This window comes from Vitis vinifera, chromosome 13 (genome assembly GCF_030704535.1).
Source record: "Vitis vinifera cultivar Pinot Noir 40024 chromosome 13, ASM3070453v1".
NCBI classification, from domain to species: Eukaryota; Viridiplantae; Streptophyta; class Magnoliopsida; order Vitales; family Vitaceae; genus Vitis; species Vitis vinifera.
The window spans coordinates 877871-901384 of NC_081817.1; the positions used below are offsets into that span (position 1 = coordinate 877871).

At 33.0% G+C, this 23514-nt stretch overlaps 2 protein-coding genes across 2 annotated transcripts; both read right to left on the reverse strand.

The window, feature by feature from the left end:
* Positions 1-91: 91 nt before the first annotated feature.
* LOC100265601 (inactive receptor-like serine/threonine-protein kinase At2g40270) lies at positions 92-5158 on the reverse strand. Its single transcript, XM_002273182.5, has 9 exons — positions 4658-5158; positions 4364-4496; positions 3278-3349; positions 3029-3172; positions 2797-2937; positions 2233-2684; positions 1942-2132; positions 1726-1858; positions 92-967 (listed from the first exon to the last, which is right to left on the reverse strand). The coding sequence occupies exons 1-9, from the start codon at positions 4755-4757 to the stop codon at positions 369-371; spliced, it is 1965 nt and encodes a 654-aa protein (XP_002273218.1). The 5' UTR covers positions 4758-5158; the 3' UTR covers positions 92-368.
* A 10000-nt stretch (positions 5159-15158) lies between these two features.
* On the reverse strand, positions 15159-17535 carry LOC100260386 (L-type lectin-domain containing receptor kinase V.9). The gene has a single exon (XM_010659938.3). The coding sequence runs from the start codon at positions 17430-17432 to the stop codon at positions 15276-15278; it is 2157 nt and encodes a 718-aa protein (XP_010658240.2). The 5' UTR covers positions 17433-17535; the 3' UTR covers positions 15159-15275.
* Positions 17536-23514: the final 5979 nt, after the last annotated feature.

Below are 23514 nucleotides of genomic sequence, written 5' to 3' on the forward strand. Positions count from 1 at the left end.
CAATTCCATTCTTGTCATATTTGTTATCCACATTGCAGCCAGCATCCATGCATGGAACAAAAGAAGTTGAATTGGGTGAAGCAAAATAGGATAGTAATACAATAATTCAAAACTTATATAATTTTCAGAAAGTACACAAAGATTGCTGTGTGCTGTCACAGCAAAAGAAAGCCTTTTTTTTTTTTTTCTTTTTTCTGTGCACTCTGACAGCCAAATTTTGGACAGCAAAACCGAAAGAAATGGCATTCACCAATTCATTTATATACAAGAAGCATACGATTGCCTCTACATTAAATACAGATGGGTATCAAACCTAAAGGCGACTGCTTCTGTGCCTGAGAAACTACTTACAATGAAAACTTCAACTCTTAGCTTGCTTCTGTGGACAATATCTCAAGCTCTGCCCACCACAGAGGAGAAAGCTTGGGGATTGCTCCATCAGGACCTATTTCGGTTATTTCTCTCATTCTTGCAGTGACGTCTCTCATTGTTGGTCTTTGTTTTGGGTCAGGGTTTACACAAGATTTGATTACTTCACGGATACTCTCAAGCTGCTCCTCTTGGAAGAATTTTAGGGTTGGATCCACCATTTCTTTGATGGGTCGGTCCCCTTGCAAATAGTTTGATGCCCAGTCCTCAAGCGAGCCGTTATCCACTGAGTAAGGAACTCTACCTGTTATCATTTCAAACAAAATTACACCAAAGCTGTAGACATTACTTTCTGGGTCTGCTGATGGTGAAGCAGAAAGCTCCACTCTGGGTGACTTCATCTCAGTGGCAGCCATCACATTCCAGACGCTGAAATCTGAGACCTTGGCTGCATAGTCTTCAGCAAGATTAACCGCTGAAGAGTTCAGATTCTCATGGGCTATAGGCGGGGTCAATTGGTGGATATGGTTGAGGTAGTATGCCATGCCCATTGCAGCTCTCAGCCGCATTGCCCAGTCCAAGTGTTCAGCTTCTTTTACTGCAGGATTCACCAGAATTAGAGATCTTGCCCTAAAGCAAATAGTCAACAAAAGGATAATGGCATATGAAAAATAATTATCCTTAAACATAGGCATAAAAATATTCCTGGTCATAATGATGCAGCCACCTTAACATCCCATTCAAGTGCTCATCAGCAAAAACGAAAGCTGACTGCAAACCTCGGTTCCATTTATTTTTTCCCTTGCATGACATGTTTCATAACTAGATGGCCTCAAATGGGAGGTGACCGCATCATAGGCATAAGGAGATTCCTATGGTTAGTAACGGAAATTTCAGAAATGAAGAACTTGCTAGTGATAATATTCTGACAAATGGTCAAATGAATATGTTTGAACCCCCAAAGTCAAACATGCAAATTGAGTCTTTTGATGTAATGTAAAAGAGAGTATACAACTTGCACAGGCAATTTGTGCTGACCAAGTCAGTTCGGTAGTGATATGAATAAGTCAAACGTTGATTCTGGTACATCACATAGCCATAAACATTTGAAATCAAATTTTATCACAAAAATTTTTCTAACTTAATTCTGATGGCTCTTGAGGTTGAAACAGAACCATTATATCAGTTGATGTGGAGTACAGGATGATTTCTCAAGTCAAGAATGCTCATCCTTCAGGCTCTAAATGGTCCGTGTAATCAACTGAATATAGAGTAACTTGCCAAGTTATATCCTGATTTTGACCATAAATTAAAGTCCTTTTAAGAAAATGATAAGAAAAAGAATTTGATGCTTACTATGTAAATGCTCAAAAAGCGTTCCATTCGGAGCATATTCAAAAACCATCATTCTGGTGAAAGGTTCCTCTTCTTCACAATATCCGAGAAGGTTGACAAAATTCTTGTGGTTCACTTTTGATAACCTTTCGATCTGAAACCACAACCAAAGAAAATGTAAGGACTACCAAGATGAATCAAAACCACAAAGTTTAGTGGATGTAATCTCTCAAGTACCTTCTTCCTGAACTGCACTTCTAGATTTTTTGACCAATCCTTGGAAGATGTCACTGCAGCAGATGTCACAGCTATTTCAACTCCGCTAGACAATGTTCCTTTGTACACGGTCCCTATTGACGAAGAACCAATTACATTACTGAAGTCTTCACAAGCTGTTTCAAGCTCCGACCTCTTCAGCTTTGGTACACCTGAAATGCAGATATCAGGTCATGCATACATAAGGCACAGAACCATTAATACGAACATGAGCAATATACAGGGAACAGAAGAGGGGGTTGGAACAATTACCGGTTACAAAGACCTTCTGAAGCTGCCCACTTAATCCTGTGGCCCAAGGTTTAACAGTGGCCACTTTATTGGTTCTAAAGAGATATATGCAAATAATGCAAATGAAAACAAGTACAGAACCGCCTATTACACCAACCAATAGCAGAGTGTGTTTCAAATTTGATTTCCCGGAAGAGCTTTCTGAGGGGGAAGAGGATGATGTGTTAGTAAGGGAGGGCCCTGAAGAAGAAACAGATGGATCAGAGGAATTCGGGCTTGGTGTTGGCACAGGTGTTGTGGTAGAACGAGTCTGGAATTCTGGTGACGGTGACGGTGACGGCAAAGGTGAAGATGAAGGTGAAGGTGAAGGTGAAGGTGAAGGTGAAGGTGAAGAGGGAGGTATGCGAACTCTGCGATCCTCAGCTGTTGACAGTAGTCTGTGATGAACTACATCTTCAGTCTGGTCGGTTTTCCTTAAGAAAAAGAAGAGAGATTGTCATGCAGCTGATCAGACAAATAATGAAGTGTCAAAAGAAAGCAAAAGGAAAGAAAAAAAACACACTAGAGATTTTTGCAATGACATACCGTGTACAGGATCCTCCATGCAAGGATGAAATTTTTGCAATATTAGATAGCCGGTTCTCGTCTACTTGAGATTCTGATAACACCACAAGCTCATGAATTTGAGAAGGTAAGCTACTTATGAGGACATTGTTGTCCAGTAGACTGCAGTATATGCACAAAGCCGAGTTAGTGCAAGAATAGAGAAAGAAGATGGACATAATTAAAATCAAACTGTTTGGTACTATCGACTGACAGGATTGTTAGAGACAGATTATTGCCAAGGTTAGCCGGGATTGGCACACAGAGGTTATTGTATCCCAAGTCCAATACCTCCAGCTCTTTCAGCTCTCCAATCTCTTCAGGAATGGTTCCAGAAAAAGAGTTGTTGCGTAAAATACTGTAGAAAGGACAGAATGAAAATTATGCACAAAAATTAAAGAAGGTGAAAGTCTAATAACAAAAAATCAGCTTGCAAAAGTTGAAGACTAATATCTTTGCTTACATAGACTTTATGTTAGCCAGGCTCCCGAGCTCTGGTGCCAGTGTTCCTCTAAGACAAAGATCTTTCAAGTTCCTGCAAGTTGTAGATATATGGTTTCAGAATGACAAGAATGTATTAGCAGTAAAAGGAGAGACTTTTTATGCCTGAGAAAGCTATAAAACTAATATAAAGAAGTGGTATAGAAATTCTTGATGGATATTTCTCAGTTAACAATTTAGCAAAGCCTTAGAAGCCGGTGAATGGATGGGAACCATAAAACATGAAAGCAGAAAAGAGGCTGGTGCGAAACCTAACGTCTAAAGAACATGCCCAAATACTCTAGAAGTGAGAAAAGCTCCCTCAAAGGCTAAAAGTAAAAAACTACACATTGAATTCTGTTGGCTCTTTAGATCTCCTTTCGGGTCTGCACTTTGTTTCATCTTTCAGATTATCATTTTTTTTCTTGTTTGAGGGGTTAAAATCATCAACCCAGCAATTCAATACATACCACCATTGTCTGATGAAGCAATTATACACTCTTTGCATACAACTGCACCTGAAAATGAACTTGCTTTTATTTAGTATCAGTGATTCTCAACAATTGAGAACTAAGCCCGTTATTGCAATGAGCAATAACCCTGCTCTGCATCTAACATCGGAAACATGATCACAAAATCTGGGCATCAGTTCTTGGTTCCAAACACCCCTCCCTAGAAATTCAACTGGTCATTCAAAGCCAATTGATCAGGCTCCAAACTAGCACCCAAATCACCTAGACAACATCATCTCTAGCTGCCTAGAATTTCATTGTCTTCGGCTTGGTCTGCAGCCCTGTAACCCACCAAAACTAGATTTGCAAATAATCAAATTCTTCCATAAGTAACCTGGTTTCATTTCCAAATTCATGAATCCTTTTTTGTATTATGTTTTCCAACAGGAGAAAAAACCTAAGAAAAAGAATTTGGACGCTGAAAATGCCAAACGATGAAATCAGATCAAAAGCCAAATTTCATTTACAAATTAACAACTAACAGTTCAATTCAATAGCTTTTTGAGCCTGAGTGAACCAAATATTTTGCCATTGATTTTCAGAGAAGAATTACTCACAATATCACTACTTTCCCATCAGAGCACTCCACTCCAAACCACGAACAGGGATCAAGCTCTCCATCATCCCAATTCGCTAAAGCCCTGAATGGATCACTGACCACCCTCTCCCGAAATCTCAACAAAGCCAAACCTGCACACACCCAAACAAAGATTAAACTCAATTAAAATCCCAAGAAATTCGAAGCCCCAGATTCTACATTGAAACAAAACTTTCCCCGGATCTGCAACTGGGTCCTCCACTTCCCCGCAACCAAGCACGCACCCACAAAAATGCAAAACCACACCACGTACCTTCGTCGTTGAGAGACCAACAAAGCCCCAAATTCTGATACAACGAACACATAATCACCACCATCAATATTCCCAGCCCAGGCTTCCTGCTCTCCCCCATTTCCAACCACCGAGCTTCTCTGCAGCACTTCGAACACAAAACGACTTCAACCCAGATCAAAATGCACCAAAACGAACCCAAAAAAATTATAACCTTTCCAGAAAGGATATAGAGATTCCAAAAGCAGTGCGTGTATTTTCGAACTGGATTAGACCAGACTGAGTTCTAGCTTTGAAAACGCGTGAACCCAAACCTTTTTCTTTTCTTTATTCTTCTTCACGCAACGCGAGAAGTTACCAGACACAGTGACCCAAAAAGCAGGTTAAGTGCCAGAAGATCCCCATATGCCGGAAAAACGCGTTTCGGTGAGCTGTTTTCGGCTGTGCCGGCGACGCCTTCTCGAAAAAAATCGGTGAATTCTCACCCACTCGTAGCGCAATCGGAGAGTAATAATTGAGAAAAGCTTGAATTATGAAGTGGGCGAAGTCATTGTACTGGGTCAGTCCTGAGCTGCCACGTAATTTCCTTATTTTTATTTATTTAATTCTTTTATTTTGTTTTTGGCTTTTGGTTTTTTTTGGTGGGCGGGTGGCGTAACCATTAAATTAATAGTTGGATATGATGAGCCTTTATTCTTATCGTCTTTCAACAAACGCGGTCTTATTAATTATTATTAGTGAATTTGAATAATAAAATAAGTTAAATAACAATTTAAGTGAGATTTTGTTCTATTTATTTGTAATTGAGCCCACAAATTAAATTAATCAAATTAATAATATTAATACATATGATTAGTTGAGTAATTTAAGTTGTGTTGAGGATAAATTTTTTGGAATGATTTTAAAAAGTGCTTTTCACTTAAATTTTTTTTTTAAAATTGTGAAACACTTTAAAAATTTTATAAAATCACCCATAATGTTTTCGTAGGAAATACTTGAAATAGTGATTCTCGCAAAAAAAAATACTTCTAAAAAAATATTTCTATTAAAAAATTTTACATAAAAGAATTGTAAAACACATTTTTATTCAATGGAAAGAGCATTTAAAAAATCTTTTTTTTTTTTAGAAATGGGATATGACAAATATAATTTTATTTAATTAATTATTAAAGATATTAAAAATTCGTTTGATTGTGATTCTACAAAATACTTTTATCTTATAGTATTTTGTTTTTTAAAAAAAGTGTTTGATTAAATTTAAAAATATAAAAATTAATTATGATATTAAAAAATCACTTTTAATGTTTTCTAAACAAATGCTTGATAAGTGATATTCCTAAAAACGTTTTGAAATTTTTTTATTAAAATTATTTTTGATTAAAAATATTATAAAATTATTATTAATTTTAAATAAAATATTTTATTTTTAAATTACACAATAAAAATAATTATTCACTTTCCCTTCTTGCAAAGGTAGAAGTTAAAAACCATCTAAATAGCTATTAATAAAATGAAAACAAAGAGAAAATCTTTTTACGTGCTTAATAAATAATTCAATTTATTAATTAAAATATTTTTTTTAAGCCACAATTCCGTAAATTTATTTTATTTATTTATTTAATTTTATGTATTAGGAAAGCAACTAAGCCACGTGACAGGTCATTTTTGGGGGAGACGCACGTCTTCTCATTAACGGCCGCCCACATGTTCATCTCCTATCTCCAAATTATTTCCTTTCTTCTCCCTTCTCATTCGGCCTCCAAATCATATCTTTTCTTCTCCCTTCTCATTCGCCCTTGTTGACGTCTCACTTCTGCGGCTGCAGCCCACTATAAATATTCAATTTTGTCCACTATATATATATATATATATATATATACGTATGAATCAACTGGATCAAAATTTTACCTTATTTTTTAATTTCCATTGAACCATTCTCATGAAAAGCATAGGGCAGGCCACCATAAAAAATTTTTTTGGGCTGTAGTGGCTATTTATTTTTATTTTTTAATTTTCATTGAACAATTCTCATGGGAAATTCTCCATATATAAACTTGAAAAATACCTGGGACAGCCCACAATAATTTTTTCAATTTTCTTCCCTACCCTCTACCAAAATATATATTTTTTCTTTTTAATTAATATATATATATATATTTGGGCACTCTTGACAAGGACATCTAGGGCGTTGAAATGGTTGAAGGATTGGATCTACTTCTATTTGAGTCGACCTTAGAAGCCCTCGTCGATATGGGCTACAAATTGATGTAATATAATATGATATTGATTGAGAATATTATATTTTTTATTTTTTTCGTCAAGAAGATGAATAAGAAATGGAAGGGATAAAGCATAGAAATGTAATTATTTTTTGAATTATCATTTTTTTCATTCAACAAAAATAAATAATCGTATATATGTTGTTGGATACATTTCTTTTTTAAAAATAATAATAATAATAATAACTCTTATTTAAAATTTAGGTAACCTAACATAAAAAGTATTATTTAACTTATATTTTCAAAAATTATTATAAATTATCAACAATATACGTATATATAAATAAAACATAAATCGTAAACCCATAAAATATTCGGACTATAAAATATTTAACACCCTACCTCACATATAAATCACAAAACAGGTTTCAATAATTTTAATTTAATATAATATTCTAAATTATGAATATCTACTAGCACATACGAGTTGTTGCCTAAATTCAACTTAAATGATCATAAAATTTGGTTGATAATTCCTTTCAACTCCAAATCTAAAGAGGACCCTCTCAATCACATTTGAGTTAGCTCACCTAAACATCCATTTATTAAACAAAAAGTCTACTTCTATGAGAGGAAAATCAAACCTAATATGGAGGTGAGGTGTAGTGAATATAGTTAAAAATGGAAAAGTCGACAGTAGCCCTATCCAAAAATTCCAAATAATAAATGGCATAGATGATGTGTCCTTCTGGATTTTTATGACCACATGAAGCTAGACATTGAATGAGTCCAAAGTGCAATTTCTCCTCAATTTCTCGTTTGAGAGGGTGATTATTCAAAGAGGAAATAAAATATGGAAGTGAGGAAAACGGAATGAAAGGTACATGCACAAAGAAAGGACCAAGTCTATGGGTATTAATCAAATAATTGATTTGTTTGGTGGCGTTTGGGTTAAGTGTTGGAAGTCTAGAGCCTCATCCTTCCAAGTCAATGAATTTGTTTTGGTACTTGAGTTTTGGCTAGCTTTGATTGTCTTACCATTCAAGTTCCAAATTTCTCCGGACTTGTTTTTTCTTATGGATTTTTGTTTCTTTTTCTCTTTGGGATATTTTTATGTGTGGTGAATGATAGAGTCGGTTTGATATTTTTAAAAATAGTATAAACACTTTTTGGAATCACTCACGTACACTCATAATAATTTTAATAAAATTATTTTTAATTGATAGAATTTTTGAATAATTATCTACAAAGTGATTTTTTGAAAATTACTTTAAATGATTCTTTAGGTTTTTAAAAAGCGATTTTCAAAAGTTTGTGGTGTACTTAAGAATCGGTTTGTTTGAGTACTTCAAAAAGCACTTTTAGTATTAAAAAATGTTTTAAAAAAAGCACTTTTAGATGATCATCTTAAAACACTCTTAAAAGAAAATATTTTCACTAAAAGTCATTCAAATAAAAACATAATAAAAAACAATCATGATTTTTATAAAAAAATTACTTCTCAATATTATAAAAATGTTTTTAACTTTTTCAAAATTACTCTTAATTGAATTCTTCCCTTTATTTGAAAGTGATTTGAAAAGGGTTTTAAGTGTTTTTATTATTATGGAAATTAGATATTTAGCATACTTTTAAACACTGATATTATCACTTGAATGATTTTTTTACAATTACTTAATGACTAATATTTTTAATTTTTTATTTATCATATTACATATTATAAAAACACAATCATTTTCAAATAGCCTTTTAGGTTGTGTTTGGTTTTTGAAAAATTTGAGGAAAAATATGAGAGAAAAAAAAATAGATTTAAAGTCAATCAATTATTTTTATATATTACTTCAAATTTTTTTTACATATTTAACTCTTCTATATATAGATTAAATAATTTAAAAATATATAAATTTTTTAATAATTTTAATTATACTTAACTTTCTTTTGTATTTTTCATAATAAAATAATTTTCTTTACTTTTTTTTCTTTTCTTAATACTTTATAAGAACTGACCATAATCTTAAAGTCAATTATTTTTTCTTAAATGATGGAAAAAAGGGTAGGTGTATTTTCATTTTTCAGTCTCTGAAATAAAAAGAAAAAAAAATCCAACAACAAAATAAATTACATTTAAAAAATGAGTTGGAAGGCATTTACTATTTACCTAACAAGGTAGAGTCTTAGGTTGGTTCAAAGTCTAACTCTTTAAAGGGATTATCACCTCATTTTACACTACAAATTTAGAAATAGTTTTATATATATATTAAACTCAAAAAACATATTGGACAAAATTTTGTCATAAAAACTAGTTTTTAAAATTTTTAATTTAAAAATAGATTATTATTATTTTTTTAGTAAATGTTAGAAAAATAAAATAAAATAATTTGGGAATTTTCTTGCATTTTTGTGGCATTCATGATCAAGATAGATCTAAATCATACAAGTGCCGTGTGGACAACTCCACCCAAAAACCGGCCATTGAAGGCACCATCTTCCTCCACTTGATGGGAGAAGTCATAAACCTTAAGAAAAAAATAAAAAATAAAAATCAATGACATCAATTCATTTTCACACATTTCATTTTTCATTGACTAAAAAATATAACCCGATTCTCATTGTTTCATACTCAAATCTCATTACTCGATCTTTAACTCATATATTATCCATCTAATTCATACATGATCGTATTATTTTATGTCTTAATTTAATTTCGTATGTTTATAATTTTATTTAACAATTCAAATTTCATCGTATATATAATGGGTATAAATTCAAAATTTCATTATCATAAATTTTTCATTTAAATTTTTTCAGGTGTCCTTTCTTCATAAGGGCAAGGTCCTACTCCTACCGACCCCATACCCAAAGAAGATGGGAAATTTACACCTCAACTTTCTTTGAAGCTTCTTCTCAACTGTCCCCGACCTATATCTTTAAAAGAGTGGAACGTTTGTGTTCCTTATTAAAGAGGTTTGGTCCGTGGCAGTAGGCGACTGTACTATGCCTCTCAGAAGGGGACTCTTCTCTGATTTGGACGGACCAGCCTTCACAAAAATTAAATGGTTGGGACTTGGGAATTGGGATGGACTTACTCTAAAGTCCAAGTCTCTATGACTTTGGTCAGGACTTCAGATTTTTGAAGTGTTAGAGACTTTTAGCATCGAGGGTGGTTTGTTGGAGGTAGTTTTTACTTTTTCCACTTCCATCTTTGGTAGGGAGAAGAAATATGTGTAGAAGGATGTCATTGAATTTATATTTGATAATTGTGTTTTAAAATGCCTTTTTAAAAAAAAAAAAAAAATTTCTAAGTATTTTTTATATATTTTTAAAAATTTTAATTGAATAGAAATTTACTTTCAATCAGGGGCAGAGCCAATACAGGATCGGAGCGCACATGCCTCCCCTCAAATTTTATAAATAAAAAATTTCCTTTGCTAATATAGAAATTTTAGAAAGTTAAAAAAATAAATAGAAAAGCAAGTTTGCCCCCTCTAAAAAACTAATTTTATACTTGAAAAAAAGAAAATAAATAGAATAAAAAAATTTAGAGAATCATCAATATTAAATAGATTTTATAAAATATTTGTTTGTTTGTATTTTTTATTTTATTTAATGTTAATAAAATTAAATTTATTTAAATCCTAATATATACAAAATAAATGGAACAAAATGAATTTTTATAATTTTATATTGGATATTTTATTATCTATATATATATATATATATATTGGTTATAGGCTATATTTTGTTTAATTTGAAATTTTTTTAATATTTATAGTCTATTTGATTTTCAGTTTTCTGTTTTCAAATATAAAAAGTTGTTTTTAAAATTTTCTAACATTGTTCCATCGTTATCATCTGAAAACAATTTTTAAAAACAAAGTAAAATAAAAAATAATTTTTAGAAAATAAGTAGGATTTGTTTTCATCGGTTTTTAAAAACTAAAGGAAAATATGAGTTTGTTTGACTATGTTTTTTGTAACTTGTTTTTAAAAACCGTTTTTCATTCTTTAACTTAAAAACAGTTTTTAAAAATAAATTTTAGAAAACATGGCCAAACCTTTAGACTTTTAGGTTTAATCAAGTAGTTGTTAATTCATGAATATGTACACAATTATTCAAATATATGTTATTTCATTGTTGATGAAATTTAATTTTGTTTCAATATATGATATTTTATTAAACATATTTTTTATTGTTAGGTTATTTTTAGTTTAATTTAAAGATTTTATAAATGTTTAGATTTTTAGGTTTAATAAAATATTTATTAATTTAGAGTTGATTTTACTAAATTTTAATAATGACATTATACTTACATTATAGATAACTTTTGAATAAAAATTATATCATTTTAAAAAATCCAAAAAAATATTAGTCAAATTATTAATTTTTTCTAAAAGTTCTCTTGCAAAATATTTCTAAAAATTTTGGTCAAATTTCTTACTATCTTTAAAAAAAAAATTCACAAATATTATTTGAATTTTTTTGATAAACTTTTAATAAAATCTAATACTCTTTTATCAAATTTTTTTAGTATTTTTGTTATTTAATTTTCATATTATAAATTCCTCTTTTCTTTTATTAGTCTTTTTTTTTTCTTTTATTGAATCATACTGATGTTACTATTTTTAAAATATGAAAAATTAGTTATAATTATTATAATATTCAAGTTTTTTTATTCCCCTCACACCAAAATTTCTGGCTCTACCACTACTTTCAATATATCATATGATGAAAAATATAGGCTATGTTTGAGAATTGTTCTCAAAAATAGTTTTTTAGTGTATATATATATATGCGTGTGTAAATGTAAATAGTTCCCAAAATAAATTTTTGAGAAAAAAATGGAAATTATATTTGCATCCACCAAATTGATCTTCGCATCCATTCTATTTACACATCCACTTAAAAATAATAATTTTATTAATGCATCAACTTACAATTTTAAACATTTTACAAAATAGACTCACAAATTCCTTCATGCCCCCGTACAAAAAAAGGTATAGGTACATAGCTAAATCATCTCAAAAAAATAATTCTATGATAACACTATTAAAGTGAGTGATGAACTAATTGTAAGGAAAATTCTTAGATGGTGACATTGTTGTCAACAATATTGACACAATTATGTTTATGTCTAGGATGTAATGAAATTGGTCATTTGAATGTTTTTCTATTATATCCATGATCACCACATTTATCACAACATCATGTGCGTTTAACCTTTTCATCTGAACAAATTCTTTCATTTTTTTATCTTCCTACTAGTTGCCAAATTTTAGGTGGTAATACAACTCTATAACAAATGTATTTAGGAATTACCCAATCTGTGTTATTTCTAATAGAATATATAGATTTTGAATATGAAGATATAAGTGAGTTCTTCATAGTATTGAGAGCACATAATATAGCACGACATGTTTCCATATCTACATGCAATAATTGCATGTGTACATGAAATATGGTTAAGATCAAACATCTTACATGTGCATGAATGGATCTGCAAATTAACTTGATCACTTATCCCAACATATTTGACATTGAACTCCCAAAAATTGATAGAGTCAACCTCATAACTTGATAATCTATTAAACCTTAAGTACAACTTCAAGTTAACCCATGTGGTAAGCTCAATTTTCATTACCAATGCTTGTTGTTGGCGATTAGAAAACCATCTTTGAAGTAAGTTTCTCAACTCTTCAACCATTCTCATAACCAAAAGGTCTCTTGCATATTTTAATGCAACATTCATGCACTCAACAATCTTATAGTCATGATTTATTACTTATTATTATTTGACTTTGTCATATGGATAAAACTTTTTAACTTCTTTTGAATTAAATTTTCACTTTTTCATATTTTTAAACTTTTTTTTTTTCATAACTAACAATGAAGTTTTTTTTATCAACAATGGTGAAGTAAGGTTTTAAGTTTATAGGAAACAAAAAGAAATAAAATCATAATATAAATAAAAAAAATGTTGATTGCTTACATTTTTAACATCTTTCGTGATTAAGAATAAAAAATAGATGAAACAATATTGAGAATTTAGACTTTCTTTTTTTGTTGGGAAACAAAATGAAGAAGCAAATAGATGATCAAATAAAAAAATAAAAAGCTAATCTACGGTAAAATAGACGGAAAGAGAAAATCATCTTAGAGGGAAAAAGGGTATTTTTGTCCTAATTGGATAATTTTTTATACTTTTTGAGAGATAAATTATTCTTATAAATATGAGAGTTATTTTAATAACTTTTAACCAAATAACCCAAATTTTAAACCGTTAGAAAAAGTATTGAGAAGTTGTTTTGAAAGCTTAAAGCTGTGTCAAAAATGGTCAATGGACTTGTACCTCCTACTTTTCCGAGTTTTAGTCCGAAATAATCCATTGGTAGAAAAAAAATGGTAAGAATAGTACCCATCTCAAAATATTTGTTAAACTAATCTTTTTGCATCCATGTAAGCATTTATATGGAATTTTTTTTTTTTTAAGTGTGTAAAACCACCGTTGGTAATTGTGGTTTTAAAAGTTTCATAAATATCCTTAAAGTTTTACAATTTTCCTTAGAACTACAGTTAGTAATTGTGGTTTCAAAATTATTTTTAGTTCATCCATGTTTTAATAATATTATGATTTTAATATTATTTTTAAAATATTTTGTTTTTATCATAATAACCATAAAACCACCGTTATTAAGGAGTAACCTAAAATCATAATTATTAACATTAATTTTTATATGAAAATATAAAATTTAAAAATAATATAAATAATTTATTTAATTATTTTAAAATTTAAAAATAATACGAAAAAATAATTTTATTTAATTCATATGTGATAAAATTCATAAAACAAATATATTTTATTTACCATAAATATATAAATTTTTATGGGAATGCAAACAAAATTATTTTCTCAAAATTTCAAGGAAAATATGAAAAAATAAAGATAATATATATATAATTTTAAAATAGTCGTAAAAAAATAATTTATTAAGTATAATTTGTAAAAAATAATAATTTTAAACAAACAATGGAAAATTGTAAGAAATTTTGAAAATATTCTTAAAAATCATTGTCATAAACTGTGGTTTTACAATTTTTTTTAAAACCATAGTTACTAATTATGGGGTTTTACAAATATCTTTAAGGGGAACTCATGTAACCATATATCAACTAAAAAAATATGAGATTTTAAAACTTTGCTTTTTTATTTTTAATTTTAGTGTAATTATGGATATACCAGATTTTCTTAAAGTTCTTTTTGTAGTGGGAAAAATTTCTTACAATTTTCTATTATCAGTTTAAAATTATTTTTATTTACAAATTATCCTTAATAAATTTTTTCTTTACGACTGTTTTAAAATTATATATATATTATCTTTATTTTTTCATATTTTCCTTGAAAATTTGAGAAAATAATTTCGTCTGCATTCCCATAAAAATTTATATATTAATGGTAAATAAAATATTTATTTGTTTTATGAATTTTATCACATATGAATTAAAGAAAATTATTTTTTCATATTATTTTTAAATTTTTAAATAACTAAATAAATTATTTATATTATTTTAAAATTTTATATTTTCATATAAAAATTAATGTCAATGATTATGATTTTAGGTTATTCCTTAATAAAAGTGGTTTTATGGTTATTATGGTAAAAAATATTTTTAAAATAATATTAAAATCATAATACCATTAAGACATAGAACCACAGTTACTAACTGTGGTTTTAAGATTATTTTAACTGTGGTTCTAAGAAAAATTGTAAAACCACAATCACAAACTGTGGTTTTAAGCATATTTTTGAAACTTTTAAAACCACAGTCACCAACGATGATTTTACACACTTAAAAAAAAATCTACGTGAATACTTACGTTGATACAAAAGATTAATTTGACAAATATTTTAAGATGGGTACTATTCTTACCATTTTTTTCTATCAATGTACAATATTGGACTTAAACTCTACTTTTCCCTTAGAAAAGCCTAGGATTCTATTCTCATAGAGAACCTTATCTATGAATGACGTAAAAAGGAATGCCTTTCCCCTCTAACCTTTATTGAAGCTAGCGAAGCACAAGAAGTCGTCAACGTTTTTCCCCCGCAAGAAAGCTAAAAGTTAGCTCAAAAGCCCCATAAGTCTCCAAGGAAAACTTTTGTTTGGCGAATCAACTACGTATATTAAGTTGATTTATGCTAAAACACACCGGGATTATCAGGCAACCGTCATTTTCTGAACTAATTTAATCTAAAAGCTTAAATTGTTCGATAATAACATCAAACTCAAAACTTGATGCCAGAGGTAGATTGGTGAATCAACCACTTCATACTTCAACAGCTTCAGCCTCATTACTCAACATACAGGCCACCATCCTCACAAAGAAAATGAAACTAAGCAGAACAACAAGCATACAATTAATCTACCGCCCAGTTGCTAAGGATCCAGCAGACATCACTCCATAGGATGATGGGTGTGAGTCAGCTTTGGAGTCCAATGAGCCCACAAAGAAACCTAAACTTGAAGCATCAACCTCGGGGAGTGGGTCAAAGCCACTGAGATATCTTGTAACCTGCTGCATATTAGGCCTAGCCTGTGGCTCTGGGTCAGAGCAGAGGAGGCCAACCTTCAAAACCAATTCAATCTCCTCCTTCACATATGAATTCCCAAGCTTTCGATTTGCAGCTTCAAGTATATGACCCCTCTGATGACACTGTGCCACCCAATCTTGTAGAATCATTTGTTTCCCGGACGAGGCATTGGGGTCTAGAGGCCTCCTCCCACATGCCACTTCTAGTAGTACTGCCCCAAAGGCGAATACATCGGAGCTTGCGGTGGCCTTTCCAGTGAGGGAGAGCTCCGGTGCTATGTACCCCACTGTGCCCACCACATGGGTGGTTCTGGGGTTCTTCCCATGCTCATATAGTTTGGCCAGGCCGAAGTCTCCTAGCCGGGCATTCATATTTGAGTCAAGCAGGACATTGTTGGCCTTCACATCCCTATGGACAACTACTTGTTCCCATTCTTCATGTAAATATAGGAGGCCTGCAGCAATCTCCTTGAGGATCCTGAACCTCTGTCCCCAATCCAGGTTCTTGTCTTCTTGAAACAGGAAGGTGTCCAGGCTGCCATTGGACATATAATCATAAACAAGAAGGAGATCGCCTTTTCGCTTACACCAACCTTGGAGATGAACCAAGTGCCTGTGCCTCAGCTTTCCTAGGCTTGCAATCTCTGCAACAAACTCCTTCACTCCCTGCTTGGAATTGTGGGAAATTCTCTTTACAGCAACTTCTTCTCTAGTCTTTGGCAGCACCCCCTTGTAGACGGAACCGAACCCCCCTTTGCCGACAATCTGGCTCTCCTTGAAGCCCTTTGTGGCAATATAAAGGTCTTTGTATCTAAACCTATGGGGGAAGTCCAATTCCCAATCTTCCAGGACCTCAGCTAGCCTTGCCCTTCTTAGCATATACACAGAAATGGTGATTCCACACAGAAGTAACGCAAGGGTCACCATTGCTGACGATGCTCCAATCTTAATCCCTCTTCTCCCAAGGCCTGGAGATGGGGTTCCATTTCTTGGGGGAGAAGGGATTTTAGAGAGATCAAGAGGGTCTGCTTCTGTACTACCCATCTTCAAACTCCACCCCAGAATGTAATGAGAGTTAGGATGCATCTCAGTGGCAGCAGAGAAGCCAACATACATGGACTCTTTAAAGATAGGGGATAAGTCCATGGCTAGGGACAAGAGGGGTTTGCTTGGTTTAGGAAGAGAAGCAGGGGAAATGGTGACATTGACGATTTTTTGAGCTCCATCATACTCAATCCAAGCTTGGATTGGATTCCCACTCTCCAAAACCACTTCATGAGAGGATTTGGAGGAGTTATCATAGTATGAAGCTGGCTTAGAAGCATTAGACCTAACAGTATTGATGTCTATACCAACATGGTTATCATTGATATCTCCATACATATCTCCATAGATAACCAGGGCTTGAAATGTATCGAACTCAACAGCAAACAAATGGTTGGAGAAGTTCCCCATGGTGGCCTCATTAAAAAGACCAAAAAGATTACCACGTCCACCACCTGAAAGGTTCTTGGAGGGAGAAACAGTGAAGACAAAACCATGCCCACCAGACCCACCAACATAGCTGGGGACAATGGCAAAGATGAAGGTTGTGGCAAAGGAGGAAGCTGTGGTGGGGTGTTGGGAATCATGGCTGTTCTTGTTGAGAAAGTGAAATGGGGTGTTGTAGAAGGCATGGCCAGTGAGGTTGGGTGATGAGTTTGTAAGCCTGAGAGCCCCATTTGGCGTGGTGAGGGAAGCCCCACCAAGGCTTAAGTTGGATGCAGAAGCTTTGAAGCCATTGAAGATGAAGCCATAATCAGACTGAGAGTAAGCTTGATTAAGGAGGAGCAGAGAGAAGAGGGGAAAGAGGAGAGTTTTTGCCATTTTAGATGGGTTTTTCTCAAGGTAGAACTGTAGAAGATAGATTTGTAGGCAAATGTGAGAGGCATACACGTCGTCTTCAGTTTCCTGTGGAGTTGTGGACAAATGTCCATCTCTTCGTACCATTTTCAAATCAATAGACCCAGTGTAATTTAATTTGCTTAGGTTGCTAGGGTTAAAGTGGCCAATTTGTAAGGAAAAGCAAAATTTCTAGAAGAAAAAAGATGTTCTTTGATTGAAAGTTTTCAAATAACAGGCATTTGTGTTGATGGTGTGACATTAGCCTCCAAGAATTTGTGCAGAGATGATGATCTGGATGCAGAATATTTTTGTGCAAGAGAAAAGATTTATTTCGTGTTTGTTTGAAGCCATGGATACAGAATTAGATTTTAGAACCCGTCTAATCATAATTTTGAAAATAGTTTTTAAAAATAAAATTTTAAGATTAATTCATAAAAATAATTGTGTGGACCTCGTATTTCTGTTCATGCGCTTCCACTCGATGACGAACTCGTTTTTTATTTGAAAAATGATTTATTTTTTAGAAAATAACTTGGAGTCGTCACTTATTTTTGTTTTATTTTTAAAGGGGAAACAAAATAAGAAAGAAAACCCTAAGTGTGACCTTATTTTGGAAAAGGTGATCTGTGAAAAACTAAATATGGACTCGAAGGTCAGGTTACTTATTGGGAAGGTACGGTAAAGGCCGTAACACCCCTCTAAGTCCCTAAAAATAGGTCTCTACTGATGAAATGAGACAAGTATGACAATTGATTGATCAAATATGGATACCGAATGAATATCAATCAAAACAAAATAATCGAATGAACAAGAGAAACAAAGAGTGTACCTAATTGATGAGCGGATTTGCTTCATGAAAATAAAGATTAGTAAACAAACATAGAATAATCACATGTGTGTCATAGAGTGGAATAAGTCAATCATGTATAGCAATCAATGAGATAATCACATATGTTGGGTCCCTATTAAGACCCACTTTATTTTTGCATGAATTAATTCTGTAAATTCCATACTGGGGCATATTTCCTTCTTTTAGCTGTGGAGAGGATTACTTTCTCACAGGCTTGTTGTCGTTTTCATTACTCAGTCGAGGGATATTTATTCATATCGTTGGCCACAGTTTCGATGATTTTTGACGAGATAAGCCACTAGAGGAGCACAACTTTCGGGTTTTAACTGTCCCACCATTCATGATTCTTTAGTAGATTGTTGTGTTGAGATGGTGGTAGTTACCCTAACAGCTTATCCTCTTGTGACTCCCCAGTGGATCATTCCTTTGAGACGACGATGGATTCTTCCGGCATAACATGTTGAGTTAGAGGCGTCCGACTTATTGTGACACATCATCAAGTCTCGTGATTCAGTCAGATTGGCTGTGAAGCCATATTAACAGTCGATTTGACCGTTCCAACTCGTCAGCGGAGCATCTTTTGAGACTCATGAAGTATGTTTTAGACCTTTCCTGTGGATTGAGAGTTGTAGCGGCACGCTACACTGGGGCATATTTTCTCCTCATTATCTCCTCACATTTTCAGTTTGGGCGTTCAGAGCCACAATCTCTTCTCAGTTTCGGCGTTCAGAGTCATCATATCTTCTCAGTTTTGGTGTTCAAAGCCATCATATATTCTTAGTTTCGGCGTTCAAAGTCACCATCTCTTCTCAGTTTTGACGTTTAAAGCCACCATCTTCTCAGTTTGGGCCTTCAGAACCACCATATCTTCTCATTTTTGGCGTTTAGAGCCATCATCTCTTCTAAGTTTCGGTGTTCAGAGCTACCATCTCTTCTTAGTTTTGGCGTTCAGAGCCACAATATTCTTAGTTTGGGCATTCAGGGCCACCATCTTTTCTCAGTTTGGGCGTTCAAAGTCACCATCTGCATTATTTGGCATTCAGAGCCACCATCTCCTCTCAGTCTGGCATTTAGAGTCATCATCTTATCATGATCGAGCATTCGCTGCCACTTTTTTGGCGTTCAAAGCTACATTCATGACGTTCAGGGTCATTGTTCACAGTTTGGCGTTCAGAGCCTTTATCTTCTTCAATTTGTTGTTCAAAGTCGCATATCAACCTGGCATTCAAAGCCGCCATTTTCCTTTAGTTCGGCGTTCGGAGCCACGTTCCTAACATTTAGAGTTGTCTTTCTCTGTTAGTTAGGTGTTCGGAGCCACGTTGCTAGCATTTAGGATTGTCATTTTCTTTTAGTTTAGTATTCAAAGTCATTCTTACCATTCAGGGCCACTTTCATCAATTTTAGGCGTTCAGAGCCATGTCTTCAATTTGGCATTTAGAACCACCATCTTCTTCAGTTTGACATTCAGAGTTGTGTCTTCATTTTGACATTCAAGGCCATTGTCTAGCTTGGCATTCGGTGCCACCATCTCCTTTTAGTTTTGGTGTTCAGAATCGTTTTTTCCCAGCTTTGTCATCCATAGTCATGGCTCCTGGCATTCATATTCATTGGCATTGCACATCTTGCCTTCACGATTTTTACGTTCATCCTCATTTTCCTCACCTCGTTACCTTGTGCTTATCGCTTGTTCATCACGTTCTTCTAGACTTCCCATTCCCTTGCACATGACATAGTTCATTGAGTTCATGGCACATATTTTGATCATGTTATTGGGGCACCCTACACTTAGCATCCTCATGTAGTTCACATAGGGCAATCCCCTTTGGACGCATTCTTTCCTGTACTCGAAGGTGGTTCAACTGCTACTCAACTTTGACATCGATCTTCGAGTCACTTTTGGAGACATCTTAGAGTGTCTGGGTCCATAACACAACTTTAGATGCATTCTAAGAGCTACCATTTTTTTAGGATTTTAGAGCCCCTTTTGTTCTTTGTCAGTTTGAACAAGTTTGTGTTCTACTTGTGTACCTTTGGGGGTCTTTCTTTTTCTTTGGTAGAGTTCACTCTATTCTACTCACTATTCACACTTTCTTTTCACTCTAGTATTCATATTCTTTGCACTCGTGAACTCTACCGAAGATGGGTATATTTGTAGACCTTTGTAGGACCGTGGGTTTTTTTTCTCAAACCCGGGAAGAGCTGGCAACTTGTTTTTGGAGTGGGGGCCAATTTCCGAAGGAGTCAAGCTACATGGACGTGTGGCTAAGGGACATTACCACCTTGTTAGGTGGTGGTTGAGGATGGTCATATTTGCTAAACCAGGAGCAAGTGAAGACATAGGGGAGGAAGAAAAACAGAGGAAATAGGAAAAAAAAAACAGAGCAAGCTTTTTGGTGGTGGGAAATATATAGAAAAAAAAAACGGAACTGAGGAAAGGGTGGTGAGTCTGCGGATATCCCAAGAGAGAGCAAAAGCAGAGGACTTTGAGGTACGTTGGTTGTGATTTCCTTGCTCATTTTTGCTAGAGAGGAGCTCTACCAGGTGCGAGCATTGTGGATCTTTATTGTTCATCTTTCTGATTACATTGTTCTTCATGCATTTTTCTTGTTATTTTTTTTAGCTTTCATTTGCTACTTGGATGTGACTACTCTGCTATTCTCTCATTTTCTTTGATTTCGTTTGGGGCTACCATGCGCATGGGTTCATCCAAATCATGTCAATGTTCTCTGTTTATCCCATGTTCATGGCCCATGAATTCACATATAAAATAAGGCTCCATAGGTTTTTTTTTTTTTTTTTTTTCTTTCTCTGTTTCTTCCTTGGGGACATGAGAAACTTCTTCTCCTTCTTTTTGTGGGACTGGTCTCGGCTCGGAGGGATGTGGGGAGGTTTTAAGAGAGAGGGAGTTGTAGGAAGAGCTAGTCACAAGCTTGAGAGAGAAGATGAGCATGAGAGCAGATCTGGAACTAATAACATGGACGGTGCTTCTGGGGATGATCAGGATGCTATCAACAACCCACCAAGGAAGAAGAGATACCACCGACACACTCCTCGGCAAATCCAAGAACTTGAAGCCCTATTCAAGGAGTGTCTTCATCCTGATGAAAAGCAAATGTTGGAACTCAACAAAAGGCTTTGCTTGGAGACTAGGCAAGTGAAATTCTAGTTCCAAAATCATCGTACCCAGATGAAGACCCGATTAGAACGACATGAGAACTCAATTCTTAAGCAAGAAAAATGATAAACTTTAGGCTAAAAACATGTCAATAAAGGATGCTATGAGGAACCCAATTTGCACCAACTGTGGTGGTCCGGTAATTATTGGTGACATTTCTGTAAAGGAGGCAGAATCTTTTTCTAGATGTCAAAAGCTTCACATACCTTTGAATAATAACCTTTGCCGTAATGAAATTGGTCAGTCCGAGAATATTCGAATCCAAACCCGGTATCAACAGGGTTGAAACTTTCTTATGAGGAAGATGAGCACAACTCTTCTATTACTTTCGCATGTGATATCATGACCGCCGCACTCCCTGTTATTTCATCTCTTGGTGATAATCTGAAGCTTGAGGTAGAAAAGGTTGAAAAAAGAGAAGAGGCGGTTCTTTGCATTGTCACTAGGGTCGTTTTTTTCACTACTCAAACATCTTCCCATTCTTTCTCATCATATGCACCCATCATACCTATTTTTTCTCACATTTTCCTCCACTCAAACATCTTCATATTCTCTCTCATACATATATAGCCATCATACCTATTTATCTCACATTTTTCCTCCACTCAAACATCTTCTCATTCTGTCTCATACGTATGCACTCACCAAACCCATTCTTTATTTATTTTTTCTTTCTCTCACTATTTCCTCCACTTAAATATCTTCCAACTCTCTTTCATACCCGTGCAACTTGCATTTCCATTTTATTTCTTCATATTTTAACATCAAAGTTTAATGTTCCAAAATTTCAATTTTTAAATTTAATTTTCAAAACTCTAATTCTCAATTAATTTCCAAAATTTCAATTCTTAAATTTAATTTTTAAAACTCCAATTTTCAATTAATTTCCAAAATTCCAATTCTTAAATTTAATTTCCAAAATTCCATTCCCTAAATTTAATTTCCAAAATTCCATTCCCTAAATTTAATTTCCAAAATTCCAATTCTCAAATAATTTCCAAAATTCCAATTTCTTTCAAACTTAATTTCCAAGATTCCAATTCTTAAATTTAATTTCCAAAATTCCATTTCTTAAATTTAATTTTCAAAACTCCAATTCTCACAAAATTCCAATTTCTTTCAAATTTAATTTCAAAAATTCTAATCCTTAAATTTAATTTTCAAAACTCCAATTTTCAAATATTTTTTTTTAAGATTTCAATTTTTAAATAATTTTCAAAATTCCAATTTTCTTCAAATAATTTTAAATCCACTCCAGTTTTCTAATAATTTTAAGTCCTCAACTTTTGTCCTTCATTAGGGTTTTAGGTCACCAAAAATCCGGATTTTGATAAACTTGCTACTTTTCCTTATGGGTAAGCACTTCCACAAATTTCCTTTGATTTTAAAATAATTTTTCTTTTTTTTCGATTTTTAAATAAAAATGAATATGATTCTCATATCTCTAGAAATAATGGAATTTATGAGATTAATTCACGCAAAATCAATCGGGCTTTGGTGGGGGCCCAACATCCATAACATTTCTTCAAAAATAATTCAAGTGAATCGCATGATTGATATAATTTGATTTTGATTGGTTTTGTGTGAAATATTTTACATTTATCATTGTGCACTAACTCTGTTTCATGATAGCGCTTTATTATTTGTTGCTAAAGTACGCTCCTATTCCTACTTCATTTATTTATTCGTTCTCATGCTCAATTTGTTTTATTATTTGATCATTTCATTGGTATCTATTGATCTCCTTATTAATTGTCACACTTGTTTCACCTTATTTAGTAGAGACCTTATTATAAGGCTTAGAAGGGTGCTACGGCTCACCACTGTACCTTCCCAATAGGTAACCTGACCCTCGAACCCAAACTCGGTTTTCCACAAACTTATTTTTTCTTCAGGAGTGACACTTAGTGTTTTTCTTTCTTATTTTGTTTTTTCCTTAAAAAATATTAAAATAAGTGGCGACTCCAAGTCTTTTTCTAAAAATCAAATTTTCATAAATAAATTAAAAAAAAAAGAGTTTCGCCATTGAATGAGAAAGCATCGAGCAAAATACATGGTCTACGCAATGTTTTTAGTATTTTTGTTATTTAATTTTTCATATTATAAATTCTTCTTTTCTTTTATTAGTCTTTTTTTTTTCTTTTATTGAATGATACCAACAT